Source organism: Pelodiscus sinensis, chromosome 3 (assembly GCF_052426305.1).
Source record: "Pelodiscus sinensis isolate ZL-2025 chromosome 3, ASM5242630v1, whole genome shotgun sequence".
In the NCBI taxonomy this organism is placed as follows: Eukaryota; Metazoa; Chordata; order Testudines; family Trionychidae; genus Pelodiscus; species Pelodiscus sinensis.
In genome coordinates, this window is record NC_143054.1 from 116,350,915 (window position 1) to 116,373,697 (window position 22,783).

A 22,783-nucleotide genomic window follows, 5' to 3' on the forward strand; every position below is an offset into this window, starting at 1 on the left:
TGCTTTTCGGTTAATGGTGTCGGGCACGCTCAACCGACTCCTAGGGAGGCAGCTTTGCTGCGTGCTCTTCAGTATTAAATTTATTTAAGTTTTATACTGCTGAGCCTGCGGAGTGTAACAGACTAACTGCTGAGATTTTCAGTGGTTACCTGTTTAAACCTACTTTTAACATTCCTATTTTCCAGCTTTACTAGCTATAAAGAACTGGGAGTGCTGATTTATTATTTTTTTCTCAGGTGAGAACATGATGGGCTGCAAAAATGTTAAAGGATACATATGTATGTATAAATAAAGTATTTCTAGCTGGTACCTCTTGCAGAATACAAGTCCTTTTCTATAGATAATTAAAATAGTCCTCAACAGTTCTGAATTCTGTCTGACAAAAAAGGCATTTCTATTGAAAAACTTTGCATTTTCCTTAATTTATTCTTTGTTTTTGTCCCACTTCTCTTGACAATGTTCAGATTTTGCCTTCAGCCAGAATGTACTTGAACATTCTTCATTACGCTTTCATTATTGCCTCATCACACTCTGGCAATACAGTTTCCTCTTATAAATAGTTGTGCTTTGCGGCTTTCTTCCTAGTATGTTATGAAAATTTGGGATAAGGTGTTGATGTATCAGTAGTGCAATGATATGGCTAGTTGGATCATGGATAATATTTTAGTTAAATATATTTTTCCCTAATTTCACAAGATGCTTTTGATTATTTAGTAGGATTGTGAAAAGGATAAATTAGAGAGCTCTATTTGAGAGATTATCCAGAAAGGAACAACAGCCTCTACATATCTCTTTTTGGGATGGCTTTTTATTTTTATAAAAGGGCTCAAACTCATTATGTACGTAGGGAGTTCCTTTAAAGAGAAAAATACTTTGCTTGCCAGAACCTAGGAATGGGTGACAGGGGTGGATCACTTGATGATTGCCTGTTCTGTTCATTCCCTCTAGGACACCTGGCATCGGCCACTGTTGGAATACAGGATACTGGGCTACGTGGACCTTTGGTTTGACCCAGTATGATTGTTGTTTGTTCTTGTCTTTAAGTATCCACCTAGAAGTGAAAATAGCTATTTTCCCTTGCACTGTTTTGCCAAAAATATTTTGTTTCTGGAGAAAACGTTAGGTGCTCAAAATCCTATGAGAGTCACACAGTTTTTAAGAGACAGATGTGCCAAATAGCCTTCCCTGTGTTGGGGATTGACAGTCGTTGGTGGCAGGCAGATAGCATCGCTCCAAGGATCGCATAAGAACTTTTTTCATGGCCTCAGAATGTGATCACCAACTGTTGCTGGTGACTGCCCTGACATTTTCCCCTAAAATATATACTTAACTTCAGAAAAAACAAATGTGCAACTATACATATCTAAATCATTGGAATTTATTATGTAGGTTTTTATTAGACTCAATAATAAAAATAACATACAGCTGTCTATTTTTACTGGACTTAAATAGAATAGAATCAAATAATGCACTTTGCGTCTTTTTTATTGTTTCTTCTTTGGTTTTTTTTTTTCTGGTTGCTTTTTTAAAAGACTTGATAGCTAGTAAGTGTTTTTGTAGAAATTGTTATTTGTATGTTTAACACTGCTTCCCCCATCCCCCTAAATCAGGGTCTGGGACTTGGTGGTTCAAATTCAGCCACCAGGGGCTTTTTGTGCAAAGTTTGTGGCTGGCTTAGCTGCACTACCACAAGCCCCTACTGTAGATGAGGAAAGCCACTGCGAATCATGACTTGCACTGGTGCACTTCTACTTTGGTATCAAGCAGGGGTTAGCTGCATTGGTGCAAATCATGGTTCATATAACACCTGTGCCTATTTGCACTGGGTGGCCTTCAAGGGCTGTAACCAGGACAAATGACCATGTAGACAAGGCATTACTAGGACCCAAAGATGGGCTTTAGCATTTTAGTACTTCCTCAAAATACATAAAGCCTACAATTTTGCTTAGTAATTTTTTCCTGAAGAGCCTTGTTCACTTCATGCAGTTATGGTCTTTAGATGTCTCCTTTGTAAATTATTGCACAAACATTTTTTACCTTTTTTATATAAATAATGAATGATTGGAATCCAAATAATATTTTTTCCTGATTGTATACTTTGTATCTGTCTTGCATGTGTGAATATTCAATTTTGCTGTTTCCTCATTTTATTTTATTTTTAAAATATTATAAATTATTTTGATCAATTTCAGATACTTGTTAGCATTTAACTTTAGTTTTTATATACACTTATAACATTTGTGCTGTGCAAGTTTGTTTTCATGAAAGCTTAGATTATGAAAAAATTGCATATAAATTATTTATTTTGGAAAATTAATTCTTTCCCCTCTGTCTCATCACCATCTTGATAATGGAGGTAATACTTAAGTCAAAATTGTGGCTTTTTTAAAGCAAATAAATGATAGGATTGTTCACGTATACTTATTGTACTAATAATGGCATATTTTCTCTAAAAATCCATCCTCAGTTTAAAAGCTAATTACCGTAGAGTCCCTATCATCTGACCTAAACGGGACCGACACATGGTCGGATTACCGAATATGCCGGATGATACAGACTCTACTGTAGAGAGCAACGGAACAGCTGATGCCGCTCCTGCCAGGGACGAAGTCCCCGCAGAGCAGCATCAGCTGTTCTGTTCCTAGAGAGCAACGGCTTCTGCTGCTCCTGCCTGGACGCTTCCAGGCAGGAGCAGCATCAGCTGTTCCCTTGCTCTCAAGGAGAAGGTGCTGCTGCCAGGACGGGACGCTTCCAGGCAGGAGCGGCGGCGGCAGCGGCAGCAGCAGCAGCTTCTCCTAGAGAGCAAGGGAACAGCTGATGCTGCTCCTGTGGGGGGACGTTGTTCCTTTGCTCTCTAGGAGAAGCTGCTGCTGCCGCTCCTGCCTGGAAGCATCCTGGCAACAGCGGCGGCAGCAGCAGCTTCTCCTGGAGAGCGACGGGGCAGCAAGCCGGGCCGTTGTCTTGGTCCCTGGGAGCTGCAGAGTCAGATAAAGCGGAGTGTTGGATTACCAGGTGTCGGTTAATCCGGACTCCTCTGTATGTTGAAGCCCACTTTGAGGTTTTTTAGTATATTTGTCAAAAACCATGATTCTATTTCTTTTCTGAAGTGGTACTTGAAAAATGATTACTGAAACAAAATTACAGAAGTAAATATTGCTTGGATTTCTGCCATAAAACACTTTAAAGGATGATGTGATGGAGAATTGCTTCTCGCTTCTTGGTCTTATCTTTACAACTTCATATTTCCTTTTCTTCTTTCAGCAGAAGTTTATATGTACAGAAGAATTTTGTGGCTTAGATTTCAAAACAAATCTAGGTTCTGTAGATTAGATACACATCCTATAAAATCAGGGAAATTTTAAGGAAAGTCACATCACTGCTATTTCTGTGTTCAGCCAAGATGATGACTAAATGTATTCAACCAGTGGATGTGAGCTAGCTTTTATAGGAAAATAATAATGCAGGATCAAAGGTAGATTCCAGGGACATAGAACATTACTCAAAAACAAGGCTTGAAAAACAGTTCCTGGGGGAGCTAGAGCAGAGGAGTGGGTAGCTGGACAGCAAGCTGTGTTCAGTCTAGACAGAGAGTGGTCAGGCTGAGTGGGCACAACTTTCAAGAGAGAAATTATGTTCACTTTTTTTCCTCTGACTCAGCTGAGAATGCCAAGATAACTATTGCATAGTCATTTTCTCAGACCTCTGTCCTCAGAGGAGAAAAGCATGAAACCTCTAAGAAAAAGTGCTGAAGGATAAAGTATTTCTGTAATCTATACCCTTCCTAGTCTTAGGGTACGTCTAGACCTACATGCCTCTGTCGCCAGAGGCATGTAATTAGGCTACCAGGCATAGGAAAATGAAGCGGCGATTTAAATAATCGCCGCTTCATTTAAATTTACATGGCTGCCGCGCTGAGCCGACAAACAGCTGATCAGCTGTTTGTCGGCTCAGCGCGGTAGTCTGGACACGCGGGTGTCGACGTCAAAGGCATTTGTCAACCACCCAGGTATGCCTCCTGGGATGAGCCGACAAACAGCTGATCAGCTGTTTGTCGGCTCAGCGCGGCAGCCATGTAAATTTAAATGAAGCGGCGATTATTTAAATCGCCGCTTCATTTTCCTATGCCTGGTAGCCTAATCTACATGCCTCTGGCGACAGAGGCATGTAGTCTAGACGTACCCTAAGTTCTGGAGGATGGACAACGGTATCTTCTCCCAATGAATGTTCTTTTCATTAAGCTTTAATGTGTGAAAATAAGGTGAGAAACCTAAAGACTAAAGAGGAGGTGAGAATGGCAGTGGTGGTACATTCAGTGTACCACAGTTAAAAAAATATATTTTGATTTTTGGGCTTTATTTATGAGAGTCAGGCTAACTGTCCCTATGTTGCTCAAGCTTTGTACTGCAGAGCCTGCAGTATGTAACTGCATGACCGCTTAAATTTCTAACAGTTACATGGTTCATTACTAGCCATTTTTTCATATCCCTAATATGGAGCTGTTATTTACCCCTTCACATAATGCAAGAACCAAGGGTTACGAGATCAAATTAACAGGCAGCAGGTTAAAATTAAACAGAAGTACTACAGTATTTTGTGTAATTCACATGATGAGTCTGTGGAACTCATTGCTGGGTATGCTAATGAAGGCCAAAAGTATAAATGGGGTGGGTGGGAGGGGGGAAGAGAGAGCGATGTTCCTGGAGTTTTGGTCCATCAGCAGCTATTAACCAAGATGATTGGGAATTCAATCCCATGCTCTGGGTTTCCCTAAACCAGGGGTTGGCAACCTTTTCAAACCAAAGATCCAAACTACATCAAGAGTTAAACTACATCAAAATTCAGAAAAAGTGGGCAACAAAGAGCTATATAAGAATGCCTATTTGCACGACTGAAAATATACAACATAATATTATTGATAATTGACATGATTAATAATAGTATAAATGAAACATTGTACTCATGCAGTCAGACTGTCTTCTGTCAATCTTATGGCAAGGAGTTGGTGATATGAGGGTGCAGGAGACTGGGATGGGGAGAATGAGGGGCTCAAGGTACAAGGTTGGGGCATGTGGAGGTGCAGGAGTGTTATGGCAGGAGACTGAGGATGTGCAGATGCAGGAATCTGGGGATGTGAGGATAAGAGTGGCTCAGGGCAGAGGGTTCAGGTGTATGATGGACTCAGGGTTGGTGTATGGGGAGGTGCAGGAGTGTTATGATGCTGTGGCCAGATGGGGGCTGGGCCCTAATTGCGGGCTTATTGGCCAGGCTTCATTTTTAAATATTTTGTCCAGCACACAAGGTTTCAACATTGCCTTGATTTATAGCAAGAACAGAGAATCTTTTTTTGAGTCCGGGGGGGAGGGGGATGGGGACGGGGACGGATGGACAATGACTCACAGAAAAATGAGTCGGGGACCACACAAGTGAGAAGCAAGAAAAAAAAAATCCATCACTGATTCTGAGTTATAAACTTCTGGTTCCACATCTTCTGTCTTTACCAAGTATCATTTCAACAGTCCTTAGTTTGTCCATGTGGCCTTTTTGACAGACTAATGCAAATTTTGTATCTGGTTCTTTTGAGCTTGTTACTTACATTCAGCATTCTAAACTATTTGACCTATTTTTCCTGGTTATTCATATAAATTTAGCTCAGAGGACGGCACTGGCCAAAATGGCTAATCAATCCTTTGGATGCATAAACAGATATCTTGAGTAAGTGTAACTGTGTAAACGGTTAACTGATGAGCCCTGGCTCATCAGTTAATGTTCACAGTTACACGCAGGTTCCTAGTGGGCATGGAGAGATGGCTTAAAAACCAGCTTCCTGTGCATACCAGCTCCTGGGGAACCGCACACTACCCTATGCTGCTGCCCCTGTATCAGAGGCAGCAACGTGTGGCGCCAGGCAGGAGGAAATGTTCAGCGATTACACAGTTACTTACTTACACACACTTTAACATACCCAGTTTAGACAGGATTTTTACTAACATATTTGGCACAGGTGAGAGCTTTTCTGGAGTATTGTCGCATAGTGATTTCCACAATTCAAGAAGGGTATTGATAATTTGGAGAGGGTTCAGAGAAGAGTCAAGAAACCGACTGAAGAATTAAAAACCATGCCTTACAGTGATAGACTTAAGGAACTCAATCTGTATGGCTTAACTGTGGGGGAAAATGTAAGGAGTCATACGAGTAGTATGTAAGTACCTATGTGGGGAACAGATATTTAATAATCTTCATCCTACTTCTTACATCATTATTCAATGGATATAAGTGGAAACTAGGCAATTCATACTGGAAATAAGGTGAATTTTTAAAGGTCAAAATATTTAACCAGTGGAATGGCTTACCAAGGGCTGGCTGTGGTGGATTGTCCATCATTGACCATTTTAAAATCAAGATTGGATGTTGTTCTAAAAGTTATACTCTAAGAATTATTTTGGGGAAGTTCTGTGGCCTGTGTTGTACAGGAGGTCAGATTAGATCAGTGGTTTCTCTTGGCTGTGGGAATCTGAAATGTGGCAAAATTACAAGCAACTGCTAGCAGAACATTTTACAATAGAAAGTGTTGGGCAGTTGGGCAGGAGTCAGGGTTAGGAGTGTGGAGGAGAGTGAATGGGGGGAGGGACCTGGGGACCAGGGTTACCTTACCTGGCTGGTGAGCAGGTCCCTGTCACTGCCACAAGGAACTGTGGGCTGGCTATGTGAGGGCACTGCTATAGGGAAACTGGCAGCAGTGTAAGAGACCCCCAGCCTGCTAGCTTCTTTTCAGGGGCTGCTGGACAGACATGTCATGTGCAAGTTGCACTGCCTGTCAGCTGACTTGCTAGAGCAGTGCTGTACATGTCATCTCACCTTCACCTCTGATTTATATTATGGAAGAGCCCAAAGGTCCCAGTTGAGATTGAGACCCCATTGTGCTATGCACTGGACAGATGTATCTCTTGGTCGAGCAAACATGTATGTGTTTAATTTTAGTCCCATTGAAATCTGAAAAGCTGCTCACAGAGGTAAAGCTAAGCACATGTATGAGCATTTACAGGATTGGGTTTAGAGAAAAGGCAACTTCTGTCAGGGGCTTGTGCTTGTTGTATTAGTTAATTTTAGAGTGTGTGTGTGTTTAGCATATGCATGTGTGTAATACTTCAAAAGGTCTGGGGAAGATGTGTATAATACATACAAATATCCCTAACAATCCAGTAGACTTTTTAGAAAAAATACTGTAAACGAGCACAATAAAACCTCCTATGAGGAGGTTACTGTTTACTGCAGTGGTCCCCAACCTTTTGAGGTTGCCGGGCGCCAGGGGGCGTGGCCGTTTGCCCGCCAGGGGGCGGGGACACTAGCGTGCCCGGGGGCGGCTCCCCCCATAGCCGCGTGCCCGGGGGCGGGGCCCTCCCCCCGCCGAGTGCCGCGCGCCCGGCGCTCCCCCCCCTCCCGCCGAGTGCCGCGCACCCGGGGCCAGCGCCCCCCCCGCTGCATGCCCGGGGCCGGCGCCCGCCCCCGCCCCGCTGAGTGCCGCACGCCCGGTGCTCCCCCCGCCAAGCGTGCTCTCCCCGCAAGCGCCCGTGCGCCATGTGCCCGGGGCCAGGCCAGCCCCGAGCTCCTGGCGGGCGCATTGAAATGCCCCCGTGGGCGCCACGGCGCCCGCGGGCACCGTGTTGGGGACCACAGGTTTACTGGCTACCAGCAAGAAACAAGAAAATGGGCCATGAAGAAACTTATTTTATATTGAAATCAATGGAATAGGTAATGAACTTTTCTCTCCCTGACACATGATTACTGGAGAGAATGGAGTGCATCCTTTGATGGACTTACGCAATGCCTGTGAGAGGGAGTGAAATATTAAAGTGTAATGAAGGATTGCACTTGGCCAATGACCAATTTAATTCTAGTAGTGTTCAGTAGTTGGATATTTTTCATGTGAGTTTTGCTTAAAATCCCTTATTTGACTAGTGGCTTCCTACAATTTTTGTCTTTTGCACACATTTTTTAAAATGCCAATTTCCTTTACCTTTATTAGTAGGCCTGTATGGTGACTTTTATTATTTTCATTTAAAGTTTTAGTATTGACATGTATGACAAGTACTATATATACACTGCACTGAGGATGGTAACAAAGCTGTGCATTTGTGGGAGGTGAAAGCAAACTTGCTTCATTGAGAGAGTGTTATGTGGGAGTGTCAGGAAAGTACAGCTGTGGGGAGGTGATACGGGTAATGGGCTAGCTTTCTAAAGTAATTAGCTAATTTTTTTAACTCCCCTCTGAATTTCTTTTTCCTTGTTCAGACGAGTGTGCAAATCAGAAGATGTTACTTGCAAGATTTCTGAATATGAACCTGAGGAATTATCAGATGAAGCCAATGCTGACATTTTCTATGGGACCTCTCCTCCTAGTACACCCCGACAGATTAAACGCATGTCAACAAAGCACCAGAAAAATAACGTTGGGAAACCTATTAGCCGTTCAACTTTGAAAGGTGTGTGATTCTTTTGGGGAAAAAACACCTTTTTATTTAAAAATATCATGTACTACCAATATTATTTGTAATCATTCATTACTCCCTTTTTCGTATTAACTTTCATAGATCCTTTTTATGAGGATCTATAGAAATACAGATTTGCAGTAATTTCTCTTTTCTGTTTAATGTACATTAGGCAATAAATCATATCAACTGTTGTATATTCCCATTTGCAGTTGTGTTTCAGACTGTCAGGAGGTAAAACAGGTCTATCAGGAATAAAAATAAATCAGTCTTTGTAAATTGTGCAGATAATTTAGTTTCATTAATGTTTTATTAACAGACTATAAATACTGGCTAACCACATCGTAAGTGTACATAGACGGGCATCCTTTGCTAACAGATGAATAGAAAATACTCTGGGAAGCAATGTTCTTGTTAAGATGCGCGCCTGCACAGCCGTGCACACACAATTCCCTGCCCACCTCCTCTGGAGAGTGGCACAGCAGAATTTGTGCAGCAGATGACTGCTCCAGTGGGTGGGGCTGAGGCAGTATGGTGAGGGAGCCGCTGGGGTGGGGTGCCTAGACCTGCTGTGGCCACATGGCAGAGTGGGGAGGCCTGCTCTGGTGACCGAGGCTGCCATGTGGCTGGGGGGGCTAGGGCCTGTTCTGGTGGCTGGGAACGGAACCTGCTGCATAGCCGGGGAGAGAAGGGGAGTGGGGTCTGTTCCTGCGGCTGGGAAAGGAAATGCTGCATGGCAGAGGGCAGTGTCTGCTCCTGTGGCTGGGAACGTGTGTGTGAATAAATTGTGTGCCATGGTGACATGCATCCAAACCAGTGCACATGACCTCAATATTGGTGCACAATCCCAAACTCACTCTGGTTATGGTTGGAAAATCTTAGCGGGAACACTGCTGGGAAGCAAACAAGCATTTTGAGCAAAATTATTTAGATTATTATACAGCTTCAATGAATGATAGATTTTCAGTGAAATTGCATGCTATAATGCAATTTCAGGCAGACATGAACAACCAATTTCTTTGCTATTTGGTGGTGTGTTCTGTTAGATTCCCCACCCTCTTTTTACTGTAACCTTAATTTTACAACTAGATTTCGTGTTTAGACATATTTGCCAAGAAGGTATTACATAGAGAAAGATGGAATCAGAATCCTAGAGGTTCCTGTGGTATGGAGTATATGACAATTGATTATTATTTGTCCAGTTTTCCTCAGTGACCTTAACGGTTCTCTTCTTACTAATGTGTATAGAGTGTTCTGCTGCCTGGCAGCTTTCCAGACTAGGGATGTAAGCGATTAGTCGACTATCCGATAAGCATATTCTTATCAGATAGTTGACTAGTGACTTAACTAGTTGCTTCCCCTCTCCCCCTTGCTGCCTTTATCGGAGAGAGGCAGCAAGGGGAGGGCAGGAGCTGGTGCTGGGGGGAGCCAGCTTAAAATCAGCTGTCCTGGCTCACGCCTGGTTCCTGCGCTGTGCTTTAGCCTTTTAAATGTATTAAGAGCCTAGTGGCTCTGCATTCCTCTCATCTTCTCCCCCCCTCCCCCCATCAACTAATCGTCTAGTTAAATGGTATTTAATCAGCTAATCAACAGCCCTATTCCAGACATGGGTTCTAGACCAGCTGGCCCTAAATCTGTCTTGCTGGATGTCACTGAATATCAGTGTGTTGCTAACAGAAGGGGCTTTCCTGAAATAATAGTTATCTACTGATTCTTACTACTGTATACTTTGTGATTTTAAGATAATGGAATCCTGTTCCCTGGCTTCAAAATAGGAACTATTTTCAAAGTTACTTGTAACATTAAATTGATAACATTTTGTAATATCAGGCTGCCAGGCGTGCTTTTCTGATTATACTTTGCACTCTTATAGTATACTCAACTCAATTCTTGAATCTCAAAGGTGCTTTCTAAACACATGTACCTTTTAACGTTGGAGAAAATTTTAAGGGGACACTTTCTACTCTAGCCAGTTTAAGAAATTGAGCTACAATATTTTCAAATGCTTGAGACTTTGTGGTTTCCAAAGGAAGTTACGCAATCCCCATCATTGGAAGTTTTAAGCATAGATTGGACAAACACCAGTCATGGATAACTGGATAATAGTTTAGGTATTTGTTGTCCTGCCTCAGCAAAACAGGCTGGAATTTGATTCCCCAAGAGCCCTTCAAGCCCTACATTTCTCTGAGGCTGATAAAGCAATAGTATTCCTGGCAAATGACATGATGATTCTTGTTGCGGGAGACTTTTTATGAAAAGATCCCACAGACAGGCAGATAGTCCCTTCTAAGAGAGGTTAGGAAGATGCATCAGTGGTTTAGTGCTTTATTGGCTGTCAGTTGGTTCACTAGAACCACAGTGTTCTGGTCTGATGACTTAGTCTTGAACTTCTGGACCATGCCTGATTCAGGTCTCTTCCAAAGATAATGTATCTAGCTAATGAGTTTGTGGTGGACTACTTCATTGACTGGGATAATGTCAAAAGCCGTGGCTGCTAATTCAGTTGTCACTTTCTGTTTTTAGCCCTGGAAAGTGGATAATTATTAAAAGTAAATCTCTCTGCCCTCCCGCCCTCCCCCCCCCCCCATCCTTAATGGACATAATGCTGTGATGAGTATCCCCACAGACTGCAGGAAGTAACATGGCGAAACCTTCTGACTGAACTGAAAACTGTAGGGTTGACAAATGTAACTGAGGTCATAGTTTGACCCAAAAGACTCTGAAGCTATGGTGGTGCATGAGAGGGGAAGAATTTTACTTGTCTGTCAAAGCAGAGTGAGTCTGTGACACTGATGTATAGAAAAAAATTTCCAGAGTGAGCAAATTGGAATGCATGAAGCAACAGCAGACATGAAACCCATTGATGCTATACCTCCTAGAAGTCCCATTTGAAGGTAAAATTGGGTTTAACATTGACGGTAGGAGCAAATTACAGAAATGAAACAAATCATTTATTTTGCAATTTTAATCGTTCCTTTTTTTTTTTTTTGCTACAGTCCACAATTTCCTTCAAATTCTGTGAGTGTAAACCAATTTTCTACCGCTCAGCCAAACTGAGTATTGCAAAAAAATCTCTCTAACCAAACAATAACTGTAAACTCACTTAAATGAGATGCAAATGTCAAAACTTAATAGGGACCATTTAAGTTGTAGCCCAGGTTGAAATGTTATCTTTTTCTTTTTAAAATAAAACACATGCATCAACTTTAAAAAAATTTAAAGTACTGTTATGTTCAACACCTGTAATTAAGTTATCCTGACCTTTTGTTGTTTTACAATCGCATTAGTTGTGTGTTAATCTTGCCTAGAAAAAAGGGGTAGTTGACTGACTATAGCGAAGGATCTATGAAACTGGCTACACATGCGCTGTCAAATGCACAAAGCAAATTGAACAATGAAAAGATAAGCTCTCTTGTCTTGAAATAAATTTTATTAAGGTGCAAAGGGCATCTTTTGTGGTGGTTTTTAATGTTTAATGTTGCTCTTCAGAATTCAATTCTATGTAGATTGACAAGGGAAAAGGGAAGTATCAGTTGATGAACAAGCTGATAATTAAGAACACATGCTAGTATTCCTTATAATGAGTGCCTAAAACGTAAGATAATTCAGTGATGATATAGTAGGACAGTTTCTCATTAGAAGCTGGTGTCCACATACCAGACATATAAGAATATGCCTAGACCAATAGTATATTTCCCTTATTTCCCTTCCTCCACCCAGAAAAGGGCAGAGATGGGAGAATGATGGGGTGTGGAAGCAGAGACAGTGCCCCCCCCCCCCCCTCGCCTTCCCTTCCTGCCTCGGCCTGGACTCCCCGCTTGTTCCGGCCCGCAAAGTTTTGGGGGGCGGGGGAGGGGGGAAGCGCGGGATGGCCTGGATCGGGCCCAGCATACCTGAGCGCCGTGTGAGCCCGCAGCACGGGCGTGAGCTGCCCCAGGTGTGGGGTGGGGAGGTAAGGTTGCCGAGCCCACACTGCGTGCTGGGCTGAGGGAGCCCCCACAGACCTGCCAACCAGAGCTCCTGCTCGGCCCTGGAAAAAGGGAAAGCAAGGCCATTGTGGTAGGAAGTATCCTTAGAGCCCCTTGCTGTCACGTGACAGGTGACACTGTCAGATAAAACGGAAGGTCGGATAAGTGAAGGTTGGATAACCAAGACTTTATTGTAGTAGTAGCTGGAGGCAAGGAAGAAAGAAAAAAGATTGGTGCTCATTTTCAAAAGAGGCTGAAGAGGCTGAAATTGAGATACCTCTTCTATACCACAGCTTCTACCTTCTTGTGTGAGATTGTTCAGTGGGACAGAAAATAGGTGGATGATGGAAGGAAAAGGTAGGTCAGAACAGGTTCTGAGAAGTAGATTGGAGTGAATTCATAGAGAGATTTGTAAAGTGGAGGAGACTTTTTTAAATTTAGATCCTTCGTATGAATGATTTTTTTTTTGAAGGAGATGATGTGGTCATGCATCTTTGTATGCATAAGAGAGGTGGGTAGTAGCATTCTTCACATGATTGTGTTTGAGACTGTGGGACCTTGATAGCCTATAAGCAAGGATTTCAATGAATAGTGAAAATGACAAAAGACAGCGTTGGATGGAAAAGATTTCAACAGAGATGGTGGTAACATGTTTCTTCTTCTGCCTCTCTAGTGATTCAGGTTTGTCTACATGGGGAAATAGTGTAGCATTAGTAACAGGTATAGCTGAACTGGGTTCAAACACAGTTTTTGTTCTTCTCTGCACTTACACTTAACAGTTTGACAAATAATTTTGACAAACCAAAAAAATCAAAATGTTTTGATATGTCAAAACAATGTTTCATTCTGAAACCTTTTGTTTGGCCTTTCAGGCACTTTGACAAAAGCAGAAGATCCACAGAACAACTGAAGAAAGAGGTGGTGTTGATATTGCTACTACACAAGGCTGTAGGCTCCATATAACCATTTGGTGTATGACAGGCTACAATTCAGTAGATTTATATCTTAGCTTGCCAGACACTAAAACTTTGTCTACACTTCTAAGTTTAGAGAGCTGCTGTTGCAGTCTGGTGAGGGCACCAGCGCTGGCACCAGCTCTACGTCAGAGTTTCTCAAGCTTTTTTATAAAGTGCCCCCTTTTCCACAAAAAAAAAAAAACCCACACAAATAAGTACCCCCCAGTACCTACAGATTTCTCAGACACAATTTTTTTCTACCATTGCAACATATTTGTTTAAACAACTTAATCGTAGCCGGGTGGCGGGGTGAAATTTTTCGGTGTAAAAAGTACAAAAATAATAAAGCGTTGTAAAACTTAAAACAAATTCAGTTTTCTCCAAATTTCAGTGGTTCATATACCCCCCCCCCCCAGACTTCTCATGAGTATCCCTAAGGGTACCTGTACCACTGGTTGAGAAATACTGCTCTAGGTAAACCACCTCGATGAGGGAAGTATCTAATAGCTCTGAGAGATTGTTTCCACAAGCACTCTAACTTGCTGCATTTGTGTGTGTGGGGTGGGGGGGGGGTGGGGGTGGAGGTGGGGGTAGGAGGTTGGGTTGTTTTTTCACGCTTCTGAGTGAGAAAGTTACAGTGCTGTAAAGTGGCAGTGTAGACAAGCTCTTCAACGCCTATTTATTTAATAAAAAATAGGGATGTGAACAGTTAACCAGTATGCGGGAGCAGCTCCAGCCCTGCAGGGGTTGGGAGCCAGCTGCCCCTGCGTGGCAGCCCCATGCATGGGGAAGAGGGACAGAAGCAAAAGCTGGCTTCTGCTGCTGGCTCCCCCACGCAGGATCCCACTTAATCTGTTAACTGGTAAAACCTAAGGTTACACCAGTTAACTGATTAACTGGAATTTTGCATCCAAATAAAAAGTGAAATAATTTGAGGAGAGACTCAGAAATCTCCATAGCCTAGGGCACTGTTCCGCAGTGGGAGAAACCCAAATTCCTACTCTTTAGCAGGTAAAGAGGGGACTTGAACCAGAGTCTTTCACATCCCAAATAAGAGCCCTGATTTCTAGGGTAAAACTTAAAAGGAGAGGGGTACCAGTATGACTTTTTCAGCTTGCTGTTTCTGAAAAGAGATACCAGTGGCTGGACTTGGAACGCAGCAGGCATCAGTCTGTGTAGGGTGTCTTCTAGCAGAGGCTTTGCAGGCACAGAGTTTGAGGAGAACCTTGATTAGTGGCTTAGGGTTGATTTCCTGATTTCTGTTGAGGTTGTAATACAGAAACTTTCTGTAAGGAAAGGTATGGGAATGTACTCAGCCAGTAGTCCCTCTGTGCCCCTGGATTGTTGCTTAGTCACTGGCTCCAGATACTTTCTGCCACAAAAGATGTAATTTTATACAGCCGCTCCCCGACTTACGGCCACCTCCACTTACGACCATCCGCACTTATGACCAAAGCGGTCGTAAATGTGGATCCGAGTTACGAACAGTGATCCACGCTTATGAACAGCACAATCGCCATGTAACTCTGAGATCCAAGTTACGAACCGTTCGAGTTACGGACCAAATGTTGGTTTGTAACTCGGAGAGCGGCTGTAATAGTAGTCTGTTATATTTAGTACAGGACAAGTCTCTCTAATCTGGTACTTTCTGATCTGGCAACATCTGTGGTCCAGAATGATTTTAATTAGTCAGATGTCCACTTTATCATGGGTGTGGCCAAGTTTCCCGTTGTCCCATAAAGTTTTACAGCCACCAATCCTGGCTTTCATTGTTCTGTGCTGTTGTTTAGCTCTCAGTTACTTCCAAATGTCTTCTAAGATTCCAGTAAGCAATGGAAAAGTTGGTAATGTTGCTAGACAGTATTGACCTCCCATGGTTCAGCAAATTCTCTGGTTTGGCACCAGTCAGGTTCTGAGAATGCTGTACTAGAGAAGTTCAACCTATATAGCAAAATATTCTTACTGGTGGTTGCAGAGTTAAACCTATTAGAAAATTCCACCATACAGAGGTGTGCTCGTAATTTTTAAGCAGATTCAGCATTTATTTATTTTGGAAAGTGTATGTGTTCTAGGCTTTTCACTTGTGTATATTAATTGTTGGTATCCATTTGATTATGTAATTAAAAGAGAAAAAGATACCTAACATTTGACTTGGATTTTTTAATTTAGCTTTTGTCAGTTCTGTTGGTTTTTTTTAATTCACACAAATGGAGATTGAGTAATGTATCACTGTCTATATAACTTTTTAAACAAGTAAATTGATCAGATATCATGATAATGAGAATATAAATTTTATTAATGGAGGCTGTTCTGTAAATAACAAAGGGCACCTAAACTTATAAAATCAAAATGTTGTTTTTGAGTATGGAACTGTTTTCTTTTTCCATCTGCTTTAGCATATGATATACATAAGTAGAATTTGGAAGCTCAGGTGAATAAAAAGTACAAATAAATTAAGAATCATGAAATGTAAGGAGCAGTGTTCTTTGAAAAAGGTCATCTTGTTGCTGTAGTCAAACTCTTTGTCTGTTCCTTTTACAGAAAAGATGAGTGCTCCAAATCAGCCTCCACAAAAAGATAATGGCAAAACCACTGACAGTGTGGAAGAACACAGCTATAAGCATGGGAAAAAGATCCGAGCCACCCTTAGGACAACAGAACGAGATCTCAAGAAAAATGTGCAGTGCTCATTCATGTTAGACTCAGTTGGTGGGTCCTTGCCAAAAAACTCAATTCCAGATGTTGATCTCAATAAGCCTTACCTCAGCCTTGGCTGTAGCAATGCTAAGCTTCCAGTCTCTGTGCCCATGCCTATAGCCAGAACTGCACGCCAGACTTCTAGGACTGATTGCCCTGCAGATCGCTTAAAATTTTTTGAAACCCTGCGGCTTTTGTTAAAGCTTACCTCAGTCTCAAAGAAAAAGGACAGGGAGCAGAGAGGACCGGAAAACACCACCTCTCTCTGGTTTAATCGATCTAATGAACTGATCTGGCTTGAGCTGCAAGCTTGGCATGCAGGCCGGAGCATTAATGACCAAGATTTCTATCTGTATACGGCCCGTCAAGCTATCCCAGATATTATTAATGAAATCCTCACCTTCAAAGTGAATTATGAAAGCTTCTCCTGTGTAAGAAATGGAGCTAGTTTCAATGGTACTTCAGGAGAAGGACAGTGCAAAGCAGCCCATGGAACTAGTGCTGTGGGTTACACAAGTTACCATGAACATCTCCATCGTCAGCGGGTTTCATTTGATCAAGTAAAGAGGATAATGGAGCTGCTAGAGTATGTAGAAGCACTTTATCCATCTTTACAGGCCCTTCAAAAGGACTATGAAAAGTATGCTGCAAAGGACTTCCAAGATAGGGTGCAGGCACTCTGTCTGTGGTTAAACATTACAAAAGACTTAAACCAGAAACTACGGATTATGGGAACTGTTTTGGGCATCAAGAATCTGTCTGACATTGGCTGGCCAGTGTTTGAAATTCCTTCTCCTCGGGCATCCAAGGACAATGATCCAGAGGATGAGGAAGATGGCAGGGAAGCAGAAGTAAAAGAATCCTCAGGAATATGTGGAGAGGAAAGTGAAGATGAAGAACAAATTTCTGAGAAGAATGTTGAGGAACTCAGACAAGCCATCAAGAACAATTTTACCAATAAGCCAAATTTTGATTTTCAGCTACAGGACCATTTTTCAAGGAAGCTTGACAGGCTTGAATCAGAGGATGACTTGGCCTGTTGGGTTATTCCAGAGTGCAGTGCCGAAGCAGGCTGCAGCAGACACTGTTTGACCTCTATTTACAGACCATTTGTAGACAAAGCATTGAAGCAAATGGGGTTGAGGAAGCTAATTTTAAGACTTCACAAGTTAATGCATGGCTCCTTGCAAAGGGCCCGTATGGCATTGGTAAAGGGTGATCTCCAGCTGGAGGTAGGTTCCTTGCTGGCGTAAATGAGAATATTGTAGCTTCTCTCATTTCCCTCCTCCCTTCCCCCCCGTATTGTTTCAAATATTAATTACCACAGTTGAATCAGGAGCTTGGAAAGCATCAATTATTTTCATCTGATAAACCCATTTTCTGACTTGCATGTTTCTCCTTTAAACAAACAAATCTTCTGGACACACTCATTTCTTACCTTTGGTATGTAATCTCTGCTAATTAGAAACAGGTGTTTTCTTAGACATTGCAATTTGATTTTATAAAGTCTCTTATTATGTAAAGTGGTAGTAATGATGGATAAATACCAAGAATCAGTTGCTCATTGTAAATGCCAGTTTTGAGATAGGTTAATCATTTTAATCTTAAATTACATAATATAGTCTCAGAGGTGTAGGCATGTTAGTCTGTATCTACAAAAACAAGGAGTCCTGCAGCACCTTAGACTGACATTTATTAGGGCATAAGCTTTTGTGGATAAAACCCACTTCATCACATGCATTGGAGTGGAAGTTATAGAGGCAGGGAAATATAAATATATAAGTAATTGTATACACACGCAAGAAGGGAGTTACTTATCAAGTGTAGGACCAGTGTTAAGGAGGTCATTGTAGACAGGGTGGATGTGGCTCACTCACAGCAACTGTTGGAGAGGTGTGAATACCAAAAAAGTGGTTCTCTCACTACATAGGCAATTTTCAATCTGAATCCTTATGCAGTCCTAATTTGATCATATTACATTTGCAAATGAATCACAGTTCTGCTGTTTCTCTTTGTAATCTAATTGTGAAGTGTTTTGTTTTGTTTTTTGGGTGTGGAAGGATGGCTTCCTTTAAATCCATTATTGAGTGTCCATGAAGGTTAAAGTGTTTTCCTACTGGTTTATGTTTGTTAGCTTTCTGGATGCCTGATTTGTGTCCATTTATCCTTTGGCACAGAGACTGTTCAGTTTGGCTAATATATGTTGCAAAGAGGGACATTGCTGGCACATGATGGCATATATCACTTAAGTAGATGTGTAAGTGAATGAGCCCTGATGGTGTGGCTTATGTAGTTAGGCCCTGTGATGATGATGTTTGTATAGATATTGTATGTGGATAGAGTTGTCAACAGAGCTTGTTGCAGGTATAGGTTCCTTGGTAAGTGTTTCTCTAGTGTGGTGTGGTGGCTGCTGCTATTTGCTGCAGGCTGGGGAAGGAGGTACTGAGAAAAAGGATGTGCACTACTATTAAGAGCCTATTCCAGCTACCAATGAAATTAAGAAACTTTTCTGTTGACCTCGGTAGAAATAAGAATGAGCCCTATATGGAGTATAAACTATGTTTACAGAATTATATGTACTGTAACCACCATTATTATTAGTTAAAGCTTCTGATAGTCAGAAATTTAAAGCAAGACAAGTCAGAAATTTAAAGCTAGACAAGTTCAGATAAGAAATATGGCATGCATGTGTTGAATAGTGAAAGTGATTAAGCATCGGATCAACCTACCAAGGGATACACATTGGCTTCAATACCTCTTTAAATCAAGACTGGATGCCTTTCTGGAAACTATACTTTTGGGCTTCAATATGGGATTAAATTTTATGGCCTTTGATATATAGGTGGTCAGAGTAGATGATCTAATGGTCTTGTCTAACCTTAAAATCTATAAAAGAAAGTGACTGAAGTCCGTTACGTTTTTCCACTAGCTCTTGTTTTCATTTTTTGTTTGTTTCAGATTATAAATTAATGGAAAGTAATGATGGAAGCAATAAATTGAGAATACCAGTTGAAATGTCATGTAGTAAGTAAGGTGCCAGGATAATTAGCTATATACTTGTGAAATTTTAATAGAATTTGTAGCCCAAACAGGATCTGAATTCAGGTCTGCAGAGGTGAATGAGACCACAATGCCACTGAGGGTTTACTGTCATTTTTGTAGATGTAAGTTTTAGCACACAGCATCTGTAAGGACTGTATATGCAAATGCTTTACTTTATCTAATGCTAAGTGCACAGTAAACTGTTCTTACAACATACTATACATTTAGATAATCAGTGAGCAATAGTGAACTTCAGTGTTAACTACTTCATCCATGAACTTAAGAAAATTTGTTGGAAGTTGGAAAGAAATGTCATTAATACCAGCTGCTGACTAAACTGTTTATAATTTTCTAATGTATTTTATTTCCTGATGATGATGCTCTGAACCATTATGACCATGCGTGTACATGAATGGAAATAATCTTGCAAGAGTCTGTTTGTATATAACCTTAAGAAGAAAAAGTGGATGGTTGTATTATATTTTAAACATGGCATCTGATCTCACACACACAATGTATAGTAGATAGCTGTCCCTTTCTCCACCGCTGGCCCAGTGGGGTTATAGCTGTCCCGGTCCCCATCTGTGGCCCTTTGCTGCCCCTCTGTGGTCATTCTGCAATATAACTGTCCCTCCTGCCAGACCCCTCCTTTTCCATTTTATGAGAAACAATCTAATTTCAAGCTCATCCTATTGTCCTGGCACAACCATATCATGACCTCGCTGTAAATTATAAGAGGAAGCTGCATACCAAATTTGGTGGTCCTAGCTCTGACTGTGTAGGAGGAGTTCTTGAAAAAACTAACTCACGAATAGACAGAGGCACTTTTCTAAAATACATAGCTATCTTTGTGTTTTGGAACAAAAATAACATTTCTTACCATAAACTCAGTACTCATGACATACTCAGTGTTGTACAAGTTTAGACTGTATGTAGTTAGTAATACTAGCAGTCAGGGGTTTTTCTTCCATCATGAAGTGGCATTGTTTAGCACAATGCTTCTCAAATGCAGCAACCGGGGACTTTTTTGCAATTGCAGCCTCCTCTGTTGTGATGGGAGGGAGGGGAAGCATAGTAGTGGCCCCTCCTCCCTTGTGCTCCTGGTGTTGATTGCTAGCGCTGGGCCCTGTCCTCTTTGGAGACACCAGAGGCAGGATGATGGAGGAGCAATCAGCTTATGAGTTCCCCACCTTTCTGGGGCGGTGGGGCTCAGGTTTTGGGCTTCAGGCTCATGTTATGGCTGTGAGGCTTTGATGTCTTCCCCACCCTCCTCTCGCCCTCCTCTCTTGCCTGCTGCCTCTCTTGATTCTGCATTTAGGACTCAATTTGTCCCCAGATTTGCCAAGGCTGAATACATCTGCTATGAAAAGTGTTGCTTGTATGTTAATGCCACTTTTCACAACAGACTTGCTAGCTAGCGAAAGATAAATTACAGGTTGAACCTCCCTTGTCCGCCACCCTTGGGACCTAACTGGTCCTGGGCGAGGGACTTTTCCAGACCAGGGAGGTAATTTCAGGCTCCCTGCTGATGGTCCCTCCCCCAAGCCCATTCCTCTCTTCTGTCGCCAGAGGCATGTAGATTAGGCTACCAGACATAGTAAAATGAAGCGGCGATTTAAATAATCGCCGCTTCATTTAAATTTACATGGCTGCCACGCTGAGCTGACAAACAGCTGATCTGCTGTTTGTCGGCTCAGCGCGGCAGCCATGTAAATTTAAATGAAGCGGCGATTATTTAAATCGCCGCTTCATTTTACTATGTCTGGTAGCCTAATGTACATGCCTCTGGTGACAGAGGCATGTAGTCTAGACGTACCCTCACTCTATCACCTTCTCCTCCACACCCTCTTGGCTCTCCCTTAGCAGGCCAACTGAGCTTTCCCCTGGCTCCTGGGCCCCCACATCCCTTCAGCATTCTGGGACTCTTCGATCTTGAAACATCTGTGTTCATTCCAGACAGCAGATGTTGCCAGACCAAAGAATCCTGGATTTTAGAGGTACAACCTGTACAATGACTTGGGTGGGGGAGGGGTGCGCGCGTGCATATTCATTTGGTTTTCCTATAGCTAAATAAGTATTTTAGGAAAAAGTTTGAGTAGCTACCATCAAGTTGGAGGCTGTAGACCACCAAAAAATTGCCCTGAAAACCCCTGGTTTAGTGGCAGGACTAATTCTGGTATCCAGGGATCCTGCATTCTAATCGTAGCTGTGCTATGAATTTCCTCTTGGACCGTTGCTGAATCCTCTTAGTTTCGTTTCCTTATTTGTAAAAGGATCACATTTATGTATCTCACAAGGCTTTTTGTACTCCTCTGCTTGATTCTCAGAATGAGGCCTGGGGACTATCACATTTCTACTAACTATTGACAGGCTGCGGTCTCTCTATGAGTAACTTGATGGTGTGAAGAACCATGCTAGTACTGCTCTTGTTGATGCTGAGAATTTATTTTGTCTCTCTACAAAAAACTAATTGAAATGATCATCTGGAGTTGCAGCCAGCTTCAAACGTGCATGTGCAAACAGATAGTTCATGTACATGCTGGTGTGTGAGACGTTCTATATTAAATGAACAAATGGATATATTCACATTTTTATAGGAAAAAATAGGATGCATGAAAATTTGGCCGGATATGTAGATCAGAATACTTTTAAAAATAAATAGGAATGAAAAATAATTCCAAGGTTTGAAGAAAAGTTTTCACATTTTTCATGTTTATTCAAATATAGCTGCATGCCTTTCTAGAGCAATGGTTCTCAGACCACAGCCTGTGAACCACCAATAATTGGTAGAAACTTTGTCCCACTTGCTCATTCTAAGAATCAAGCACAGTAGAATCTTTTTGTAGAATAGTTGAGAGCCACTTCTATGATCTCATTGCCCTCAGTGGTAGTGTTTCCTATGTGCTGCACACTTGTGAGGCTGCTCAGAAGAGATTGAAATGTTGCTCAACTGATTAGCAGAGTGACCACAGCTAGGTTCTTTGTTTCTACTGTTGGTGCACATTCAGACATGCTTCAGTGCTCATAAAATTTATTCAGCACAAGGATGAAAAAGAATCTGCACACGGATAGAAAAAACTAGAGAGAATGTTGCTCAGTGAGGCTTATTTTCATTAAGCTGTTCCGTTATTTTTAAATCATTGAAACATTTGTAAACTTCCTGTGCTTGTCCAAAAAACAGGATGTTGTCATTTTGGGAATCTCACTTGTTTGAAATGCTTTAATTACGGTAGCAATGGAGTAAAGCTAATGAAAAGAATACAACAAAAATATTTTTCAGTTTGCCTACTTTTTACACTTGACAGGACTGTATATAGTCATTTTCACCCTTTCCTTTTAAGTCATTCTCATTCTGCTTTGCTGGAAACACTTTTGAAGATTTTTTGAGAGTAAGAATATAATTTTTATAATTAAAATTGAGGGACTGCTATTAAAAGGATTCACATTTAGAATCTTAGAAACTTCAGTTTTTAAAAGTTTTTTTCAAAGATATTCAAGGTAATATTAAGTTATAATTTCCTTTTTTTTTTTGTATATGTCAGTACAGAACTCTGAGATTCTGTTTATTGTACATAATATCTATTTTACAGGGTGTGGTGTGTGTGTTTTTTGTTTTGTTTTGTTTTTTACTGCA

General features: G+C 41.6%; 1 protein-coding gene across 8 annotated transcripts in view; it reads left to right on the top strand.

The window, feature by feature from the left end:
- Positions 1-22,783, top strand: part of MAP3K4 (mitogen-activated protein kinase kinase kinase 4) — a 116,052-nt gene that overhangs the window by 8,497 nt on the left and 84,772 nt on the right. For 7 of the 8 annotated variants that reach the window (XR_016349224.1, XR_012902747.2, XM_075924567.2 and 4 more), the window contains exons 2-3: positions 8,290-8,480; positions 15,952-17,339. Coding sequence is in view for 6 of the 8 variants with exons in the window: in XM_075924567.2 (XP_075780682.2) it covers positions 8,290-8,480; positions 15,952-17,339 (1,579 nt within the window). In the remaining 2 variants the exon portion in view is untranslated. The remainder of the gene's footprint in view (positions 1-8,289; positions 8,481-15,951; positions 17,340-22,783) is intronic. The other variant, XM_075924571.2, reaches the window with a different exon arrangement.